Source organism: Vipera ursinii (genome assembly GCF_947247035.1).
Source record: "Vipera ursinii genome assembly, chromosome: 14".
Lineage (NCBI taxonomy): Eukaryota > Metazoa > Chordata > Lepidosauria > Squamata > Viperidae > Vipera > Vipera ursinii.
Window position 1 is genome coordinate 12,196,301 of NC_139527.1, and position 19,445 is coordinate 12,215,745.

The window sequence follows — 19,445 nt, forward strand, 5'->3', positions numbered from 1 at the left end:
AGGCACCACCTTGGCAGCTGGAGGTCAAGGTCGGCCCACAGTCGTCCTCTCGCACTCTCCCTCTCCTTGACGATCCAGGGAGCCCCGTCTTAAGGTCATCAGTTATTTCTGGAGCTGCAGCTCTTGTCACCAGCTGAGGCACTTCTTCTCCCAGCCTCCCACTGCCAAGGCCCTTAGGACCCGGTGCCACAGCCGGGGCGGCCTCTAACCAGACAGGCTTCCTTGGAAAGGGTCAACGGCATGGAAAAAGCTCAGAGAGACTCCCAGCTCCATGTCACAACCCAAGTTTCCAAGAAAGACCACAAAACACGAAAAGCCACCCAAAGACAGCAGTGGCGGAGAACGGGATCGCTCGCAAAAAAGGTTTCAAAAAGTGCCTGGGACAAACCCAAATGATGCAAGCTGGATGTGGGAGCAGGGCCAGCCGTTCAGCTCCAGAAACCTCTCATTTTAATCCATGAGGACTTTGCATTATCCTTCATCCCATCTACAAAGTTTGAGATGCAAGCAGCCCCTGGGCCTCTGCCAAGCCCCTTCTTTTGAGACCCTTTCCTACACCGCACAAGATGCAGCAACCACTCAGCCACTATGAGCTTCTTGCTTTCTCTGAGCCATTCCTGATCTTCTGAGGCCCCCCCCCCGCAGCCTCTCTTCCCCCAGTGGGGACAGCCCAGTCTGCCCCAAGCCCCCACCCTGGACCCTCCAGCAAGGAGAGGGATCCCTGGGAAGGCTCACTTTTCAGATGGCGTCTCACTCTCACTGGCTGCAGAGGCCGAAAAGTTCCGATGGGGTTTCGGGGGAGCAGGAGAGACATCTCCCACACACACACACACACGCTTTGGGCATGATATGACAGAAAGACAAGCCCAGAAAAGAACAGCTGAGAAAGGCAGGAGAGAAACGGTCCAATATGCTCCAATAGGCCTTTCTCCTCTTTCCTGCCCCAGACTTTGAGACATTCTACAAAGATCAGGGAACCTTTCCTGCAGGGGAGCCGGGGGCACCGCAGATCTTTCAGAGCTGCTGTTTCACTGGCCACATGCAGCAGCCATGGCTGTGGCCCTCTGCCTTCCTAGCACTCAGGACCTGGAAGGACCAGGACTGCTGCTGCCGCTGGGTGCTGGGAATCTGGCGGCTTGGGATCCCAACTGGGACAGGGCGAAGCTGAACTGAACTTATCCCTCTGGGGGAGAGAGGAGAATGTGTCGGGAGAGAGCAGGGCCTCAGAGGGAGAGGCTGGAGACGAGGTGAGCTAGAATGTGGGATGGGTTGCCCAAGCCAAAGGCCCCAAAGGCCGGCTGGCCTTTGTGTCTCTCACACTGAATGGGCTGAGCTGGAGAGTTTGGGATGGGCGAGGCCATTCCTTGGCACTGGAGGCAGGATCCTTACTTTGCTGGTGATATTCGACTCTCCATCCCCCCCCCCCCAAGCCAGGCATGTGGTGCCATTCAGGGGCTCCCCCAGACACGTCAGGCTGCGGGCATCTGGACGAGGAAGAGCTGGCTGCAACTCAGCCTAGTGAGATGAATCCGGAGTCACCATCTCTGACGCTCGACAGGATGGAGCCGAGGACAGTCTGGGGCTCCTCAGGGGGCACCCAGGGCAAAAATGTCAGTTCTGTCCCTTCCAGGATTGGGAGCCGCTGCGCAGCATCACTCAGGTCTTAAGTTACTTCCCAACTGCACTACGGCAATGCTCTCTGCTTGGGGCCGGAAGCTTCAGCTGCTCCGGGATGTGGAGGTTTGTCTCTGTTGCACTGGTTCCCCGTCACCCTCCGGCTGTGATGCCTTGGGGCCCTGGGACCCCCCCAAGGTCTTCTAAGTGTGGCTCTGCTTACAGTCAAGTTGAGACAGGGAACAATGACTTTTACATTTGTTAACTGAAGTTATTATTTTAGGGCCCAGTTTGGACTTCTTGCTGACAACTGGGTTAGAGAAGATGTTATTTATTGGATTTGCCTATACACACCTCACCGAATTATGAGCTGAAGAGTTTTATATTTGTTAATGTCCAGCTGGCTTCAGACAAGCAAAGTCAATGGGGGAAAGCCAGATTTGCTTAATGAATGAACGATTCCTTTAATCGTAATTCCTTTAACAACTGTGGCAAAAAAATTGTAAAATGAGGTGCAAATTCACTTAACAACTGTCTTGCTTAGCAATGGAAATTTTGGGCTCTATCGTGGTTGTAAGTCAAGGACTAGCTGCAGCCCCCAACCCAGAAGGGGAACTCACATCTCTCTGAAATGGCAACCCCTCCAATTCAAATCTGCTGCAAGATCTTTGCTCACAGCATTCAAAGAGCAGCCAGCCTCTTATTCTTCCTCCCACATGTTTATTTAAGTGGGGGGGGGCAGCGTTTCTCAATCTCAGCAAATCTAAGAATTTTCCAGCCAGCGTGGCTTCCAAGTTGCCAAGTCTGAGAAACGCTGAATTAGGGATTTTATGCTAAATTTCCAATGGAAGCCATTCGAGTTCTCTCTTTTAAGTCAGATTTCTGCAGAGCTCTGAAGATCCCAAAACATTCACCCTCCCCTGCTCTTCACTCTGCGCAAGAGAGATGCAGCCCTCCACTGCTTGGCCCTATCCTCAGTCTGCTCCCGACTTGCCTTCCACACTTCCAAGGGATCCCTGACAAAAGCAGAGAGGCTCTCTCTTGAAGAGGCTTCGAGGGCCAGGCAGAGATAACAGACTTTTCCCAATGCCAGCAAGACTGAACTCTCCTACCGAGGGCGCCCGGCCAGGATGCTGAGAAGGAAACAGAGCCTCCCTAGGGCAGCCTCCTGGGGCCAAGGGCTTCCAGGGCTCCTGCAGGAACAGCTCCAAGTGAGCCAGGAAGGGAAAGGCTGCACAGGGATCAGTTCCAGGGATCTTTCCTTAGCACTTTTTTCCTGGAAGAACAGCAGGCAATCAGGCAGCGGGCTGGAAATGAGCCGCCAGCCCAGCATGACAGGGCCACGATCAGGGCCACATGGAACTGGCTCCTTGAAACAAGGCGGCACCAAAAAGTTCAGGTGACCCAGACGAGAGAAGAGGAAGGGAGGCGTATCCAACCAAGCCTTCTGGTAGGAGGAAGGGATAAAACCTCTTTCAGAAAGAGCCAGGAAGCCCCTCTAAAGCGGCCTGGGGGCCTCGCCAAGCACAGGGCAATGATGCCGGGTTCCCCCACTGCAGGAGGCAGAAACTGCACTCGAAAGAGGGGCAGAACTGAAATGCCCCCCTCCTCCCCCCAGGACTAGGAAAGAGGTCCTACCCAGCCTGCAGCTTCTGGGGTAGCAGCTTACCTGGCTGGATGCTCCCATCTGAGCAGCCTGGACTTGGGAAGCCTGCTGCTGCTGCTGCTGCTGCTGCTGCTGCTGCTGCTGCTGCTGCTGCTGCTGCTGCTGTTGCTGCTGCTGCTGCTGCTGCTGCTGCTGCTGTTGCTGCTGCTGCAAAGCTCTGACCTTAAGGAACAGAACCAAGAGTGGGTTCTATAGCGCTCAATCTCAGGGCCATCGTCTCTCAAGCGTGCAGGGATTCCTGCCTGCCTCTTTCCCATCTGTGTCCTGAGGCCCAGACGCAGCCCGACTCCTGGGCAGCCTGGCAGCCCCCTCCAAGGTCCAACTGAAGGATTTCTTTCAGGCCTGCTACAAATTTGGGAACCCCCCAGTGGGAGCCTGAATGGAGAGCATGCCGAGTCCATGCACAGAAATGCCAACGTTGCCAGGGGAAGCCTAGCAGGGCCTCCTCTGGTCTGCTAGACTTTGAAAGTCTGAGAATCACCCGGGTTTGTGAACTGCACGCCCAGAAACTGTTGCCCACAAACATGAATCCAATATTAAAGAGCAGGCACGTAATTTCACAATTACCTTTCAGGGTAAGAAGTATTATACCAAGAGTATGAAGACACAAAGGAAAAAATCAAAAGGCAGGAGATAGAAGAAAAGAAAATTCAGCAATATCAGCGCTGGTTACTGAATTCCTCAATAGCTCTCTATCTTGCAAAGCTATCTTGCTTATACTATACATCACCTCATAATTGTACTGTTCAAATGTGTTATTTTTCCACAAAACCAATTTTCTTGGTCTTCCTTAATTTTGTTAATTATTTATATATAATTGAACTATCACAACATACTAATTTCCTACAGTCACTCGCTTTTGTATTCCTCTTTGCAAATGAGCCTGACTGCAGCCATTTTCATCTGAAGTTGCCACATGGAATGGAGCGGGGGGGGGGGGGAGTTTCCCAGGTGCTTTGCTAGTCAAAACAGACTACTGTCCCGTGGGAACCAAGGTCAAAGTCAACCATTAAAGTGGACGGGGGACAGCCAAGCTGCTTTCGAGAAACTTAAAATACTTTTTTTCCATGGAGCTGGTTTTGAAGCATCCAGAACCAGAACAGCCGTTTATAATTCAAGCTGATGCCATCAATGTGGCTTTGGGAGCAGTTCTATTACAGAGAAATAAAGAGGGACAATTGCAACCCTGCGCTTATACCTCTAGGAAATTATCTGAGACTGAACAGAGGTGGGCGGCTTGGGTGAAGGAAGCTTATGCTGTGCGAAGGGCTCTCCTCACCTGGAGACATTTCATAGAAGGAAGTGAAATACCATTTCAAGTATGAACCAATCATAAGAATCTTGAAGCGATGAAAACTTCTAGGAAACTCTCTCCTAGACAAGCAAGATGGTCCCAACACTTTCACCACTTTGATTTTACTGCCTCTATAAAACCCCGTTCTAAATTCTTTTTGATGAACTTTCCCAGTTCATCTAATTTCCTCTGCAGCTTACTCAAACCGGAGGTTGCCTCCAGCACCCCAGGTGCCCACACCTATCATGATGGAAGGGGAACAACATTTTGAAATTAAAGACATTTTAAATTCTCACAAACACCATGGGGACACACAATACTGGGTAGCCTGGAAGGACCTTCCTTCCTCTCAAAACAAGTGGGTGTATAAGAAACATGTTAGGGCATTTCCATTCTAAATATCCTGATAAACCTAAATAATGTAAATATTTTGGCTCTGTTTCTCTCTCCATTTTTAATGTCTTCTAGGTGGATTTCCCGTTCTTCTAGGGGGGCTGTATGTCAGGTCCCCAAATCCCGATTATATCCCTGCTTATTTAGCTATACTTTGGGGCCTGCCATTCTGGTGAGGGGAGGGAGAATACTTTCACTTGGGGCAACTTTCACTTTCTACTTTCTCTATCTATGCTTAGTCCTAACCCTTCCTCCTTCCCCTATTCTCCTGGGAACGGAAGAAACGAAACTGGAAAAGACCTTGAGAAGCGAGCCAACTGCACCAGTTACCCAAACATTCTGCGACCTGTGGATTGGCTGGATTTCAAATGAACTTTATGACTTTGGCAGGAGGAGGAAGAATGCCTCTTGAATTATACCGTTTATGCGGGTTTTCCCCCAGATCTCGCCTTGACTTCCCTACTGTCACTAACCCCTAATACAAGTGCCTTTTGAGACGATGCCTGTTTCAAGATTTCTGCTTTCTTATTAGCTGAGGTGGGTCCTTACAGGACAGAAGCATAATCTTATATCTAGCTACTTTAAAGTTTTTTTTAAAAAAATAGATTATATACTATCAGTTTTTTTGGCCAGTATTTGCATTTCTTCATTTAGCCATACTTAGAAAACATTTCAAAAATTGTAATAAAGTTGGAAGGGACTTTGGAGGTCATCTAGTCCAGGGCTTTTCAACCAGTGGTACGGGTACCACCTGTGGTATGTTGGCACCTGGCAGGTGGTACGCGACCATCCTAGAGAAGTTGTAGCGGGGGAGGGGAATGGCAGCACCACACAAGCCTGAGCGACAGATGGCTGGAGCTGCAGGGCTGTCAGGGCTCAGTGGAAGTGCCAGGATCAGCACTGGAGCTCGGCGCTGATCCCGGTGCTTCTGCTGAGCCCAGAAGAAGTGCCCCCTCGTCTTTCTCTTCATTAAACTAGACATATCCAATTCAAGCAACCATTCCTTATATGTTTTAGCCTCCAGTCCCCTAATCATCAACATCTTTTTTACATTGTGATGACCAAAACTGGATGCAGTATTCCAAGTGTGGCCTTACCAAGGCATCGTAAAGTGGTATTAATGATTTTATCCCTCTGTTAATGCAGCCTAGCACTGTGTTGGCTTTTTTGGATGCTGCTGCACACTGCTGGCTCATATCTAAGTGATTGTCCACCAGGACTCCAAGATCCAAGATTTTCTCATCTATTTTTGTAATAAATTGATATATAGATAAATACAACTTGCAACTGTTCATTCCATTTTCACCGACAAACACATTGATCCTGCTTTGATACATTAACTTTCATATATTTTATTCCTTGTTGTATCGCATTATCTATTAAAGATTTGCTGAAGACCAGGTTTTAATCAACAAGCTATGCATTTCTGTCTCTCTACATTTCTATCACAAGCATTTCATATACTTTTAATCCACAAATATATTTTTCTGAGCAAGGGGAGATCATCTCAGTGCTAAACACTGCTAGGCATTTCATCTACATTTACATAAAATTTACTTTCAAGAAATGCCACTCTTAATTACATTCAGCAACACATCTTAAACTGCACATTCCTGCAACTCTCTCTCAATTCACATCTATTCACTCTATCATGCTTTAACATCTCTAAATATACACCATCTAAATTCGCAGCCTTACAATTGTTCAACATTTTTACACTTACTTTTCATCATTGTTTAATCCTAACATTTATATCATTATAGTATCCACCTCTTGACATCAACAGCATTTCTCTACGAGTTCCAAAATATTATCGCCAGGTATCTCTGACTGGAGCTGCACAGCAAATAATTTCCTGAGTTTTAGTTTCAATTCCATTCTCTCTGTTGAAGACTTCTTGCTTAGCCTTTTTTCTAGTTTCAAAATTAATTATTATTTCCATCAAAACTGTTCTGCATTTTGTTAATCTTAGCCATTTCCTTGCTTTCTTTGACTATTCTATATTACTGGCTTTAGGGGCCAGAGGGAAAACGGAGGTGGGCAATCAGAGGCAGCCATTCTGAGCACTTACCTGCATGGCTTTTAACTGCTGGGGCAGGATGGCCATGGACATGACCTGGCCAGGGATCTGTCCCGGAACGGTCTGTGCCTGAGAGACCAGGGGCTGGGGAGGGGCCTGGGCCACCTGCTGCTGCTGCTGCATCGGTTGCGGCGGTGGGGGCTGAGGCGGCTGCTGCTGCTGCTGCTGCTGCTGCTGCTGTTGCTGCTGCTGCTGGGCCTGAACAGCCTGAGCAGCCTGCTGTTGCAGCTGTTGCTGCATCTGAGCAATTCGCTGCAGTTGCTGCTGCTGCTGCATCTGAAGTCAGAAGTGGAAGAGAAGGAAGTGCTAGCAGAAAGGCTCTGGGGAGGCTCCGCTGCCCCAGGTGCTGGAGGCCTCGGGAGCTGCACCAAAGTCCACCTGGATTCCTTTTTCTGCACTTGGGAGCAGATTCAGAGACCCAGCTATGAAAATGCAGGCTCTCTTTCCCTCGGGCCCCAAGTGGAGCAGACTGATGGCCTCTGGGGAGCCAGCCCAGCCCCTTCTCAGTATGCCCACAGTAACTGGCCAGCCCTCGGCCACCAAAGCCTGCCTCCCTCTCCTGCTGCTGGAGACTTTGAAGCTTTTGCTCTCACCTGCTGCTGGCTTTGTTGATGCAGCTGCAACTTGAGCATTTGCTGCTGCTGCTGCTGCTGGGCCACCTGCATTTGCTGCTGAGCTACTGCTGCTGCTTGCTGCTGCTGCTGCACCTGGAACTGCTGCTGCTGCATTGCTGACTGCTGGGCCTGGAACTGCTGCTGCTGCAGGGCAGCCTGCTGCTGCTGCTGCTGGAACTGCTGCTGCTGCTGCTGCTGCGCAGCCATCTGCTGCAGCTGGAGCTGGGCTGAAGTGTCACAAAGGGCCACATGCTGAATGTGCACCAAGAGACGTTTTGGAGTGAAGGTCCCTGATTCTGCACAAGAGCGGCCCTCCTACTTGGCTGCCGTCTCCTTGTGTTCAAAAAGACCCCCTTGCGATTGTCTACAGAGACAAAGCGTTTGCCGTCCCGGGGGAGGCTTCCCCACGATTCCGAACCCATGAGGGAACCTGCCCCAAGTACTTACTCGGCTGGCTGGCAGCAGGGATGTTGGGGATGCCGTGAGGGGCCATCCCGGCAGGTCCAGGAGGCTGCTGTCCTGGGAGATTCATCGGCTGCCCCATGGGGGGCCCGAGCCCACTCAACCCAGCCAGGGAGGCCCCCTGAGGACGAGAAGTCATCCCCATGGCCCCTGGTCCTGCTGGAGGACCACCAGTCAGGTTCTGCAGCGCATTCATAGGGTCTGGGGAGAATAAACAGACAGCTGCATCTGCTCTGCTCCCTCAACTCAGACGAAGATGTAGCCGCGCCCCCCCTTCCCCCAGCGCCAACCCGTCTTCCGTGCGGTAGAATTCTGATTCTGGCAACCTTGGAAGAGGCTGAAGCGGTGTCACTTCCTCTTTCCATCCAGCAGCCTCGGGCAGCCCAGGATACCCACCCCTCCAGCCTGGCCTTCGCTTTCGGAAGCGTCACTACAAAGGAAGGGGACAAAGAGGGGCTCCTTACCGCTGACAGAGGCCAGGGACTTCTTGTTGTCTAGGAAACAAAAGGGGGTAACAGTTGTACACAGAGATTTAGGGAATGACCCAACTGGGCCAATCGGGCTTCTGCTGGGGAACATGGGTTTTTCCTTTAAGGTCTTTTCAAATTTGTAGCTGGAAATGAGAAGTGGGGCTCTGGAGCCCCTAAAATCTTTGGCTCTCCCTCCCATGGGCTTTAGGCCCAAAACAAAGTGTCATTTCTGAGGATGTTTGGGGGCTCAAAGTTAATGCCAATATCCCTCATTCCCTGGAAAAGACTCATTTTCCAGAAATATAATTAGGCCACCTGAAACAAGATGAGTAATTATATTCTCACTATTATTATTGCATAGGATCCTCAAATGCAAAGGAGACTCCTTCCCCTGAGAGCTGCTCAAGCCCTTCAACGGGAGGACTTGGATGCTGGGCTTGGCTTTCTCATCCCTCATTTTCAGCTCCCTCCTTCCCTCCTCTTTCCTTCCTCCCCAGCTTCCCCTTCCCTCCTCCTTCCTTCCTTCCAAGAGCTCAGCATCACACAAACAATTCTCCTTGGATTTCCGAGACCAGGCCCAGCTCAAGCGCTTTCTCCACTGTTGGGAACCTGGCTCCAAATTCCAGCTTGGGGGGGGTGTTTAAGACTTGATGCGAGCTCCCCAATCTGGCTCCTTCCCACCCCAGGACAAGGCAGCCAGGGAAAATGGCCTTAAGCCAACCCACAGGAACAAAAAGGGCTACTTACGAATATCCCGGAAATGGATGATGAGTCTTGCCACGAGAGAGAGATATTCGTCCTGAAATTAGGAAAACACACTGTGAAAGGCAGCAGGGAGGCAGGCCAGGGCTGATGCAACTTGTTGCCCCATCAGGCTGGGGCTGCTGGTATTTGCGGAGCAGGGGAGAAAGGCCAGCCAGCCACCACCGGAGCAAAAGGACTTGGCGGGTTCCAGGGATCACTCCTTGGATCCAGTGGAACCGATCTCCTCGATCCGTGGGGCTCAGAAACTCACGACCACAGCTTCACAAGCCCCTCCTGCACTGTATTGCATACCATGCAGTCCGGGACACCTGGGGCCACAGAGCTGGGAAGAGCGGATCACCAGTTCACTTCAGGTTACAGTGACGGGGTGGGGGGGAGCCGGCTGAACTCTGGGGGGCGGAGGGGGGGCGCCGTCCCTGCTCTGACCCTTCGACTTCTCAGCCGCTTCCACTTGCCTGGGCCCTTCCCAAGCAAGCAGTCTCCCTGCTCCTAGTCTGGCACCTTAGCCACTAGGACACGCTTCCTTTTGGCCCAGGGGGGAGGGGAACCTCCTCCCCTCAGGAAGAGTTTCCAGCCTACAAGCAGAACCTCCTTTTCTGAAACCTAAGTACCATCCTGCGCAGGGCTCCTCCCCCTGGAGAGAGGGGTCAGAGCCTTCCTGAGAGAACATTTCGAGGAGGAGGCGGCAGGAACCCAGATTCTAAGCACCTTCACCGGAAAGTACCTCTCACCTACTGGGTCTGGATGCCTTTCGCTCACACGAAGCGAATAATGTGCCATCTCAAGCTGCTTTCTTGACGCAGCTGGTTGGGCATCTTCTGGTGCCTCCTGCTTGGGCCCGCAGAAGTGCCCCATGGGGAGGAAGGGGAGGGGCTTGGTGGGGGAGCGGGAGCAGCCCAGCTGGGCCACACAATGTCCAGAGCGCAGGGAGCAGCCCCTTCGGCTTTCTTGCGGTGCTGCTCGGCAAGGCGCCCGCATGACATAGATCTACCTGGCGGGGATGGAGCCCTGGACAGGACAGAACCACTGGCAGGCAGGGGGACGCCTTGCCTGCGGGGCCACCGGCCAGCCAGCTTGTCCTTGCAAGGGGCTCCCTCCCACCCGACTCCTCCAGCCAGGAAAGGAACTTCTTACCCGCGTCTTGGCCTTCATGAAAACATGGTTTTCCATTTCTTTGCTGGTCTTACTGTGAGCAACGCCAGCCTTTCTCATGGCATCTTCACTGCAAGAAAGAAGAGACTGCTCAGGCTCAACTGGGGCAGCCTGGGACAACTTTCCAATATTTATGGCACGTCTCTTATGAATGAGCCCGGTGCTTCAGCTGGCTCCTTTTCGTGAAAAGAGGTATGTGTCAGAATCCATTTATATCACATTTCATAAATGTATAGGTAGAACATTGTGCTTATTCTGGGGATTCTGCCATCTCTCCGAGGGGGGGGGGAGAGGATGGTTACTTAGATTGAAATAGGCGATCTTCAAACAACAGGGAAGGGGAGGGAGGAGGAGAGATGGATCTGGATCGCATCTTCATTTACAACTGAAAAGGAAGAAGCAATAACAATAAAACCAAGGAGAGTTCCCTTTCCCACGGAAGGGCCTGACACCTAAGTAAATGATGGAAGCCTGACCAAATGGATGAGGGGAGGGGGCTGAAATGGGAATGCTTTATATAGGATTGAAATGTAACTTTGTTAGATTCCGTCTTGTATTGCCACAATCGATTCCATCCTAGTAAACATTTTCCTTTTGGACTAAACTTGCATCCAAGAGTTCTTATTTCCTAAGATGTGGATTGAGGTGGGTCCTGACAGTATGGATTTTGTTTAGTAGTGTTTTTCTACCAATAATGAACTCCTGGGAAATTTGGTGGCCAAAGCCTCTTCGCCGCCGGTCAGGTGGCTCTTTCTTGAAGGGATGCTGGGGCTTCTCCTGCACCAGCCCCACAATCTGGATTGAGCTTGGTTGCCATGCAGGACACTTCCTTGCCTATAAGCCACCAGGGGCAGGGACAGCGCAAGGAACCACACCTGCACGGGCTCACTTGGGCCAAGGAGCCATGGCACTCGCCATCGTCTGCTGAAATACTTCTCTTGAAGGAGGAATTCTGAGTCAGGGCATCTAAATGCGTCCGAATTGGGAGGGGGTATCAGAGGAAACCCAACCCCATTTGAAAGCTGAGGAAACTGGACTCCTCCAGTTATATGGAGGGCTTTACTATTCATTTATCTTCATTTATCATTTCAGTTTGTGATTTCCATATACAATTATAGCCAGCTTCCAAGAGTGGGAAACAAAAATATAGACAAATTAACACAGGAGCAGAAAGGCCTGTACACCTACGAACAAGCCATTCAGACTCAACAGCAAGCTCATGGACATCCTGGCACGAGGACTTCCAAGGCCTTCCTGAAGGTCTGAGGGGGAAGAACATTCCAGAAGGCATGCCTTCCTTGTGCTGGAAGACCAAACAACCCACCTACTCAAGTCTTATTGGTCAGGCAGATTCAACGGAAGATGGGTGATCCTGAAAACAGGTTATACAGATGGCAACCAGCATGCTGGATCACATCTGGAAGCCAGCCCATAACCACTGCAGCTCACACCACTGTATTCTGAATAGGGCTGTGGTTTTGAGGTCGTCTCCAAGGGCAGCTTCATCAACTGTAACCTCTGTCCTCTTCTATAGGTACATGTCATAATTCATATACAAGGCTGACTGAGCCATGAGTGACCATGAACAGGGTACCACGATCCAATAAAAGGCACAATTAGTACAATGTGTGCAAAGCCTTTCTTGGCTGTAGCTGCTATCTCTTCCTCAAGCAACAGCTATCATTCCAGAAAGAAAACTAAATTGCACACTGTAACATGGTGAAATGCAGCTCCATTGAAAATGGGATTAATAAATTCCTTGAACTAGATGATCTTGCTCTAGTTCAGTTTCAATTTATTTCTTCCCATCCAGACCTGAACAGCCTCTAGAAACTGAGATAACATTCTGACCACACTATATTTGATCCAGATGGATACCATGATTGATGGTCTCCAAGGCTGCTAAGAGATCTGAATTTGACGTGAATCTACAAATGCAATCTATTTATTTATTTGTTAAATTTATTTGTCACCTATCTCGCCATGGGGCTACTTTAGGCAGCTTACAATAATAAAAAGAAACAAAAAAAGTATAAACAGAAGTAAAACAGAACAATAAAGCAAAGAAAAAGAACACAATAAGAATACATCAATATGATAACCAAAAGATGGATGGGTGGAAAGCAGAAGGGGGGAAGTGGAGTCTGCCATCAATCCAGCAGCCCCCTCCAGCGTAAAACTCCCCAGTCTTCAGGCTGTGAATGCCATCTCCCTCTCCATCCTACAACCAGGATTGAAACTGGACTGAAAAAAGGCAGCTAATCCACTTCTTCTAGCCCCCCGCCCTCCCGGAGCTGCAATGTGAATGCCTAATATCTCAACAACCTTCCCCCAAAAGGGAAGGCTGGAGACTGGATGGGTGAACACTGTTGGGTCCAGAGATGTTTTAAGGTGCACTTCTCCATCAATGGACCATCCCCTTAACTCAAGAACAAATTTACCACCACTTGGACCCTCCATATCCCACTTCCCAGGAGGCCTTAACCCAGTCAGGAGGGGCATGGATCTAACATTCATTTGGTCACATTTGCAGGCCCATGAATCTACTCCAGTTCCTCAAGGGTTACAGACTCAAACTCTTCACAGAAAACAGGCAATAGCCAGCTTCGATTAACCAGACTGGAAGTTCTGAAGTTTTCCCTACAATTAGCAGGCACCCCTCTCAAGGATCTTGCCCCCTGTAGCATCAGGCCCTCCTGCTTCTACACCCTTTCTTACACCTCTGGCTGATTCCAACATGCCTCAAAAACATGCCAGTCCAAAACAGGGGTAGGAACCTTTAGATTCTTCATGAAATTGGAAGGAATGTGTCTTAAATAATTAAGGAAAACATTTTACTCCTTAACCCACCTGCTTTGCAATATTTTGGACCCATTCAATACAGGGAATAGGAACTCTGGTGGTTATATTGGGAGGATAAGAGAGATCCCTGGACTGTCCACCCTTGAGCTGTTAGAAAGGATCTTCCCTTTTGAATATCTAAATCAAAAGGGATCTTCCCTTTTGAACAGATCTGTAAACATAGCATATTTAGTATATTTAGATTTCAGCAAGGCATTTGACAAAGTAGACCACAACATACTTCTTGATAAGCTAGAAAAATGTGGGACAGACAGCATCACCATCAGATGGATTTGTAACTCAAACCGTACTCAATGAGTAATCCTTAATGGTACTACATCTACAGTATATAGGTGGAAAGGAGGCAGCTGACAGCAGCGCAAGGCAGACCGCTGGTGGGATGGCTGGGGAAGCGAAAAGGAGATGGCCAGGAGAAATGCGAGGCAGCAGACTGGTGAGGTGGCTGGGGACAGCACAGAGGTGGCAGGCGGCGGCAGCAGGTGATCGGGAGGCTCGTGGGCGACGGAGATGCAGCAGCAATGAGCCGGGAGGACTACAGGTGGTGGTGAGGCAGCAGCAGCAAACCAGAGGCCTGCAGGCGATGGCGTCCTTTTCTGAGGACTGGCAGGCCTGCAGGCAGAAGTGAGGTAGCAGCAGCAAACCAGGAAGCCTGCAGGTGGAGGGAAGGCAGCAGCGGCGGACCGGGAGGCCTGCAAGTGAAGGCAAGGCAAGGCAGCAGCAGCAGACCGGGAGGCCTTGTAGGCAGCAGCGGTGAAGCAGCAGCGGACCAGAGGCCTACAGGTGGCAGCAAGGAGGCAAGACCAAACACCAAACTCATGGAACAGACAACTGTGGCTATTGTGGTATGCAATACATGTTCCATGTATGCACTGATGCCCAAAGAACACCCCAACTATACATGCATCAAATGTAAATTATGTGAACTACTACAGGAAAAGGTTAGGAACTTAGAAGCAACTCTAGCCAAACCCCAGTTCCACCCAAACAGAACCAAACAACAAATAACTCCTAGAGGACTTGACCCCAGCGATAAAACCCTCGGAGGAAGACACACACAGAACAAAACACAATACCCAAAGAAACAGCATACAACAAATCCCCTCTGCCCAACCTTGCCCAACCAGAAACAGCCCCACTAAAACTGATCAATCAATTTCTCCCCTTAGACGGAAACACGCAGACCCACAACCCCCCCCCCAGAAGACATGCAGAGACCTAGCAAAAAGACAACTTGAAACATCCCTAAAAAGGTCACTTCAAATATCCCTAAAAAGTCACTTCAACAAACACACCTGAGATAAACAGAAAAGCACCCCAGACTGCAGCCCCCCCACCAAAAATAAGAAAGGAGAGTGTTCTTAATAGGAGACTCCATCCTCAAAGGAACAGAACCATCCATCTGCAGACCAGACATACAATCAGGGAGCTTTGCTGTCAAGTTTCCGACATATGGGCTTTTCAAGTGACTCTGAGGCATTGTTTACCTTAAAAGTCCTTTGTTAGCCTAATACACCGGCAAATGCTTGCTCAAAGGAAGTTGGAATCTGAAATGTCCGCCCCTTGCACATCTCTTAGTTAGAGATGGCCTTGAAAGGTGCAATCCTACCCATCCCCCCTCCTAACCTTAAACTAAAGCAATGCACAAGTCTTAAAGCAATACACAAGTTTAACATATAAAATAGCTACTTCTTCATCTCTTGTCAACCAATAACATTCGATGTTAGCAGCGTTGACATCCACCCCCCCTTAGAAAAAGGACAGATCTTATAATGTAAACAAAACACAAGCTAGGAACTGGCTTTTGGTTTGTTGGGGTGTTTCTCATAAAACCTTTTGATAGGTCTGTCAGCTTTCACATCAGTAGATTTCACCCAAATGGCTTCCTTTCCATTGTACTAGGTATTGCAATTTTCCCTTAAAGATTCTAGAGCAGGGGTATCAAACTCAATTTCATTGAGGGCCACATCAGCATTGCGGTTGCCCTTAGGGGGCCGGGTGGGTATGGCCAGGGTGGGTGTGGCCAACTGGGTGGGAGTGGCTAGAGCACGTATGGCCTACTGGGTGGGCATGGTCAGCTCTACATCGTTCACATCAAGGGTGCCTATGGGGGCCTGGGAAGGAGTGGGACAAATCTGAGGGTCTCTGGCAGGAGGAGGGTCTTTGGGCCAGGGCCAAGGCAGTGGGGGCCGTTCCCTCACTGTTTCCTGGATGGCTTCGTGGGGCCACATGAAACCACTTCGCGGGCCGGATCCGGCCCCTGGGCCTTGTGTTTGACATGTCTGTTCTAGAGTCAAGAATACGTTTCACTTCGTAATGGGTCTGACCTGCTACCATGAGGGGTCTAGGTGCTTCCTTAGGGGGAGGTCTTAAAGTGGAGGTTCGAAAAGGTTTCAGCAAGCTACAATGGAACACCGGGTGAATTTTCCCCAAAAGTCTGGGTAGTTTCAACTTTACTGTGACCGGGTTGATGATTTTCCCAATGGGGAAAGGCCCCAAGAATTTCGGTCCCAATTTCTTATTGGGTAGTTTCAGGCATAAGTATTTGGTCGACAAATAGACCTTTTCCCCAACTTGGAATGATTTTTGGGGAGCTCTCTTTTTGTCAGCTTGCTTTTCGTAGGTCTCAAAAATCTTTTTTAAGGCCACTTTTGTATTTTTCCAAACTTCTTCCCAACCCCTCACCCACTGATCGAGTCTGGGAAGTGGAGGGTAACTGAGGGTATTCCAGTATGGGGTTGAAATCTTTCCCTGTGGCAACATGGAAAGGAGTGTAGCCGGTGCTGCTAAGTACTGAATTATTGTAAGCCACCTCTGAAAAAGGGAGGTCGGTCCAGTTTGTTTGTTGGTAAGAGACGTAGCATCTAAAGTATTGTTCCACCATTTTGTTGGTGGATTTTGCAGCTCCGTTAGTAGCCGGGTGACAAGCAGCTGATAGGCCTTGAGATGATCCAATTAATTTAAGAAAGTTTCTCCAAAATTTTGCTGTGAACTGTACCCCTCTGTCCGAAATTATTCGCTTAGAGGCACCATGTAGTCGATAGATATGTTTTAGGAACAATGTAGTCAGGCATTGAGCTGATGGAAGTCCTTTGCAGGCGATTAAGTGAGCCTGTTTGAAAATAGGTCTATCACAGTCCAAATGACAGTATTTCCTCTACTGTCGGGTAGGTCTACTATAAAGTCCGTAGCTATTTCTTCCCATGGTTGAGAAGGTTCGGCCACCGGTTGCAGTAACACAGGGGTCTTTCCTGAGATTCTTTTCATGGTGGCACATACAGTACAGCTCTTGACATAGTATTCTACATCTCATTTTAGTCCTGGCCACCAAAATTGCCGGCGAGTGAGATGTACAGTTTTTAGATATCCAAAATGTCCAGCCTGTTTGACATCATGGCTGTGTTTGAGGGCATTAAGACAAAGAGCTTCAGGCAAGTACAATTTTCCCCCCTTGTAAGCCAGACCATCCCTGCATGTTAGGGATGTCTGATTGTCTTTAAACCATTGATCAGTGAGGAATTCTCGCTTTGTTTTGTTTACCCCGGGGTCATCAGGAATAGGGGTCCTGCGAGGTGTGAGTTGGGCCGCAGTTTGTGGACTGGAGATAATTGCCTCGTGAACTTCTTGGAATTTGCTTTTTTTTTTAATTGAAAAGTTTTAACATACAATTTTTCTTTAAAAACCCCCTCCCCCTCCCTTCTCCCCCCCCCACCTCTCCCCCCTCCCCCCCTCCCCCCCCGACTTCCCAGAGCTAAATACAAGCTATATATATAAAAAGCAATCATAAACAATCATATACTAACAACTATAAACTCTAAAATCCATCACTCTCTAGCTTATATAGGATAAAACAAGCCTTAATAATATTAAATATATATAAAGAAACTAAAAGAAAAAAAGAAAAAAAAGAAAGAAGACTTATTCAAATGCTACATAAAACTTCTTAACCCTATACTTGTTCTGGATAAACTCAATCCATTTTCTCCATTCCATAATATAGCGTTCTTGCGAGTGATCTTTCAAATAGGCCGAAATCTTCGCCATCTCTGCCAGGTCGGAAACCTTTAAAGTCCACTCTTCTATGGTCGGCAGTTCCTCTTTCTTCCAATACTGACCTATCAAAAGTCTTGCTGCCGTAATTAAATTCAACATCAGCTTGGTGTCCACAACTGTAGCATCTGTAATTATTCCCAACAAAAAAAGTTGCGGACAAAACTTTATCCTCTGTTTAAAAATCTTCTGCATATTCCACCAGATTTTTATCCAAAAAGCCTTAACCTTTTTACATGTCCACCATATGTGAAAATATGTTGCATCTTCATCACCGCACCTCCAACATTTAGGCTGATAATTCGGATACATACTTGCAAGCTTTTTAGGATCTAAATGCCATCTGTAAAACATTTTGTAAAAATTCTCTCTTAGATTTTGAGCTTGTGTAAATTTTACATTCCTCACCCAAATCTTTTCCCACGTGTCCATTGTGATAACTTCCTGGATGTTTTGGGCCCATTTTATCATACAATCCTTAACAAGCTCTGTTTCTGAGTCAATCTCTATCAATGCAAGATATATCCGTTTGATATGTGCTGGACCCTGATTTCTAATTTGCTTTATCAAATTTTCATCAATCATTGTAAAACCATTTTTCTGGTCTTCTTTCCACCTGGCCCGTAACTGAGTATATTGAAACCAGTTTTGAACAACCTTCTCTTCTCGCAAGAGGCTATATGATTTCAAACACCAGACATTTCTTTCCAAACTTAGGATCTCCTTGTACGTAGTCACATCATGTTTGAAACCAGCATGTATATTTTCTATTGCATGTTTTGGAATTGCCCACAGTGGTATCTTGCAATCTAACTTATGTCTATACTTCTTCCAAACTCTCAGCAATGCCTGTCTTAAAATATGCACTCTAAACACATTGTCTACCTTCTTATCATACAACAAGTATGCATGCCAGCCAAACAACAAATCATGGCCCTCAAGATTTAATAATCTCTCTTGTGTCAAATTAATCCAATCACTTATTCCTACTAATGCAGCAGCTTCATAATATAGTTTAAAATTGGGCATTTTAAGGCCACCTCTCTCACGAGTATCCTGCATAATCTTAAGTTTAACTCGTGGCTTTTTCCCTGCCCACACAAATTTATTGATACCTCGCTGCCATTCCTCCAAATTAGAATCTTTCTTAAGAATAGGTATCATTTGAAATAAAAATAAAAATTTAGGCAGGACATTCATTTTCACTGCTGCAATCCGTCCCAACAAAGACAATTGCAATTTTTCCCAACTCTCCAATTCTTTTTGAATTTTCCCCCATAGTTTTTCATAATTATTTTTATATAACTTTGTATTAGAGGGCGACAAAAGCACCCCCAAATATTTAACCCTTTTAACAATCTCAAATCCAGTTAATCCTTCTAAGAGAGCCTTTTGCGAAACTGTCATATTTCTGGCCAAAATTTTGGTTTTCTGTATATTAACTTTAAATCCAGAAACCTTCCCATATTGGGAATTTGCTTTTGTATTGTGGCAATCGGGAGAGCGCATCAGCTAGGAAGATTTTCTTCCTGGTATGTACTTTAGAGTAAAGTTGAAACGGCTGAGGTACTGTGCCCATCATACTTGTTTTGGGGACAATTTGCGGGGGACGTAGAGACCCATCTTTTTTCTCTTTGAACAACACAGGGGCTCCCACAGTAGACTTGGCCCGTTCGATGAATCCCCTCACTAGGTTTGTATCCACATATCGCTGCATCTCCTCCATTTCAAGGGGGGACATAGTGTACATTCTTGGTCGGGGGAGTTTGGCCCCTGGTAATAGTTCAATGGAACAATCATTGGGACGGTGAGGAGGCAAGGTGTTGCATTCTTTTTCAGTAAATGCCTCCGCTAGGCCCTGGTACTTGCTGGGGATGAGCAGCTTGCCAGGTGGCCATAAGGCAGCCATGTGCACTCGCTCATTGGGTGGGCTAAATTCTCCTGCAACATCAGTTGAATCAATGGGGGGATCAGGCCCTATGGGTAGTGTCACAGTTCTCATTCCCTTTTCCCACCAGATGAATGG

At 48.2% G+C, this 19,445-nt stretch overlaps 1 protein-coding gene across 4 annotated transcripts in view; it reads right to left on the reverse strand.

The window, feature by feature from the left end:
• The window catches only part of MED15 (mediator complex subunit 15), a 39,815-nt gene that overhangs the window by 11,172 nt on the left and 9,198 nt on the right, over positions 1 to 19,445 (reverse strand). For 2 of the 4 annotated variants that reach the window (XM_083373375.1, XM_083373372.1), the window contains exons 2-8: positions 10,493 to 10,580; positions 9,341 to 9,392; positions 8,588 to 8,617; positions 8,109 to 8,324; positions 7,641 to 7,888; positions 7,039 to 7,323; positions 3,284 to 3,442 (exon numbers count right to left, since the gene is read on the reverse strand). In XM_083373375.1, coding sequence (XP_083229501.1) covers positions 3,284 to 3,442; positions 7,039 to 7,323; positions 7,641 to 7,888; positions 8,109 to 8,324; positions 8,588 to 8,617; positions 9,341 to 9,392; positions 10,493 to 10,580 — 1,078 coding nt within the window. The remainder of the gene's footprint in view (positions 1 to 3,283; positions 3,443 to 7,038; positions 7,324 to 7,640; positions 7,889 to 8,108; positions 8,325 to 8,587; positions 8,618 to 9,340; positions 9,393 to 10,492; positions 10,581 to 19,445) is intronic. The other 2 variants (XM_083373373.1, XM_083373374.1) reach the window with 2 other exon arrangements.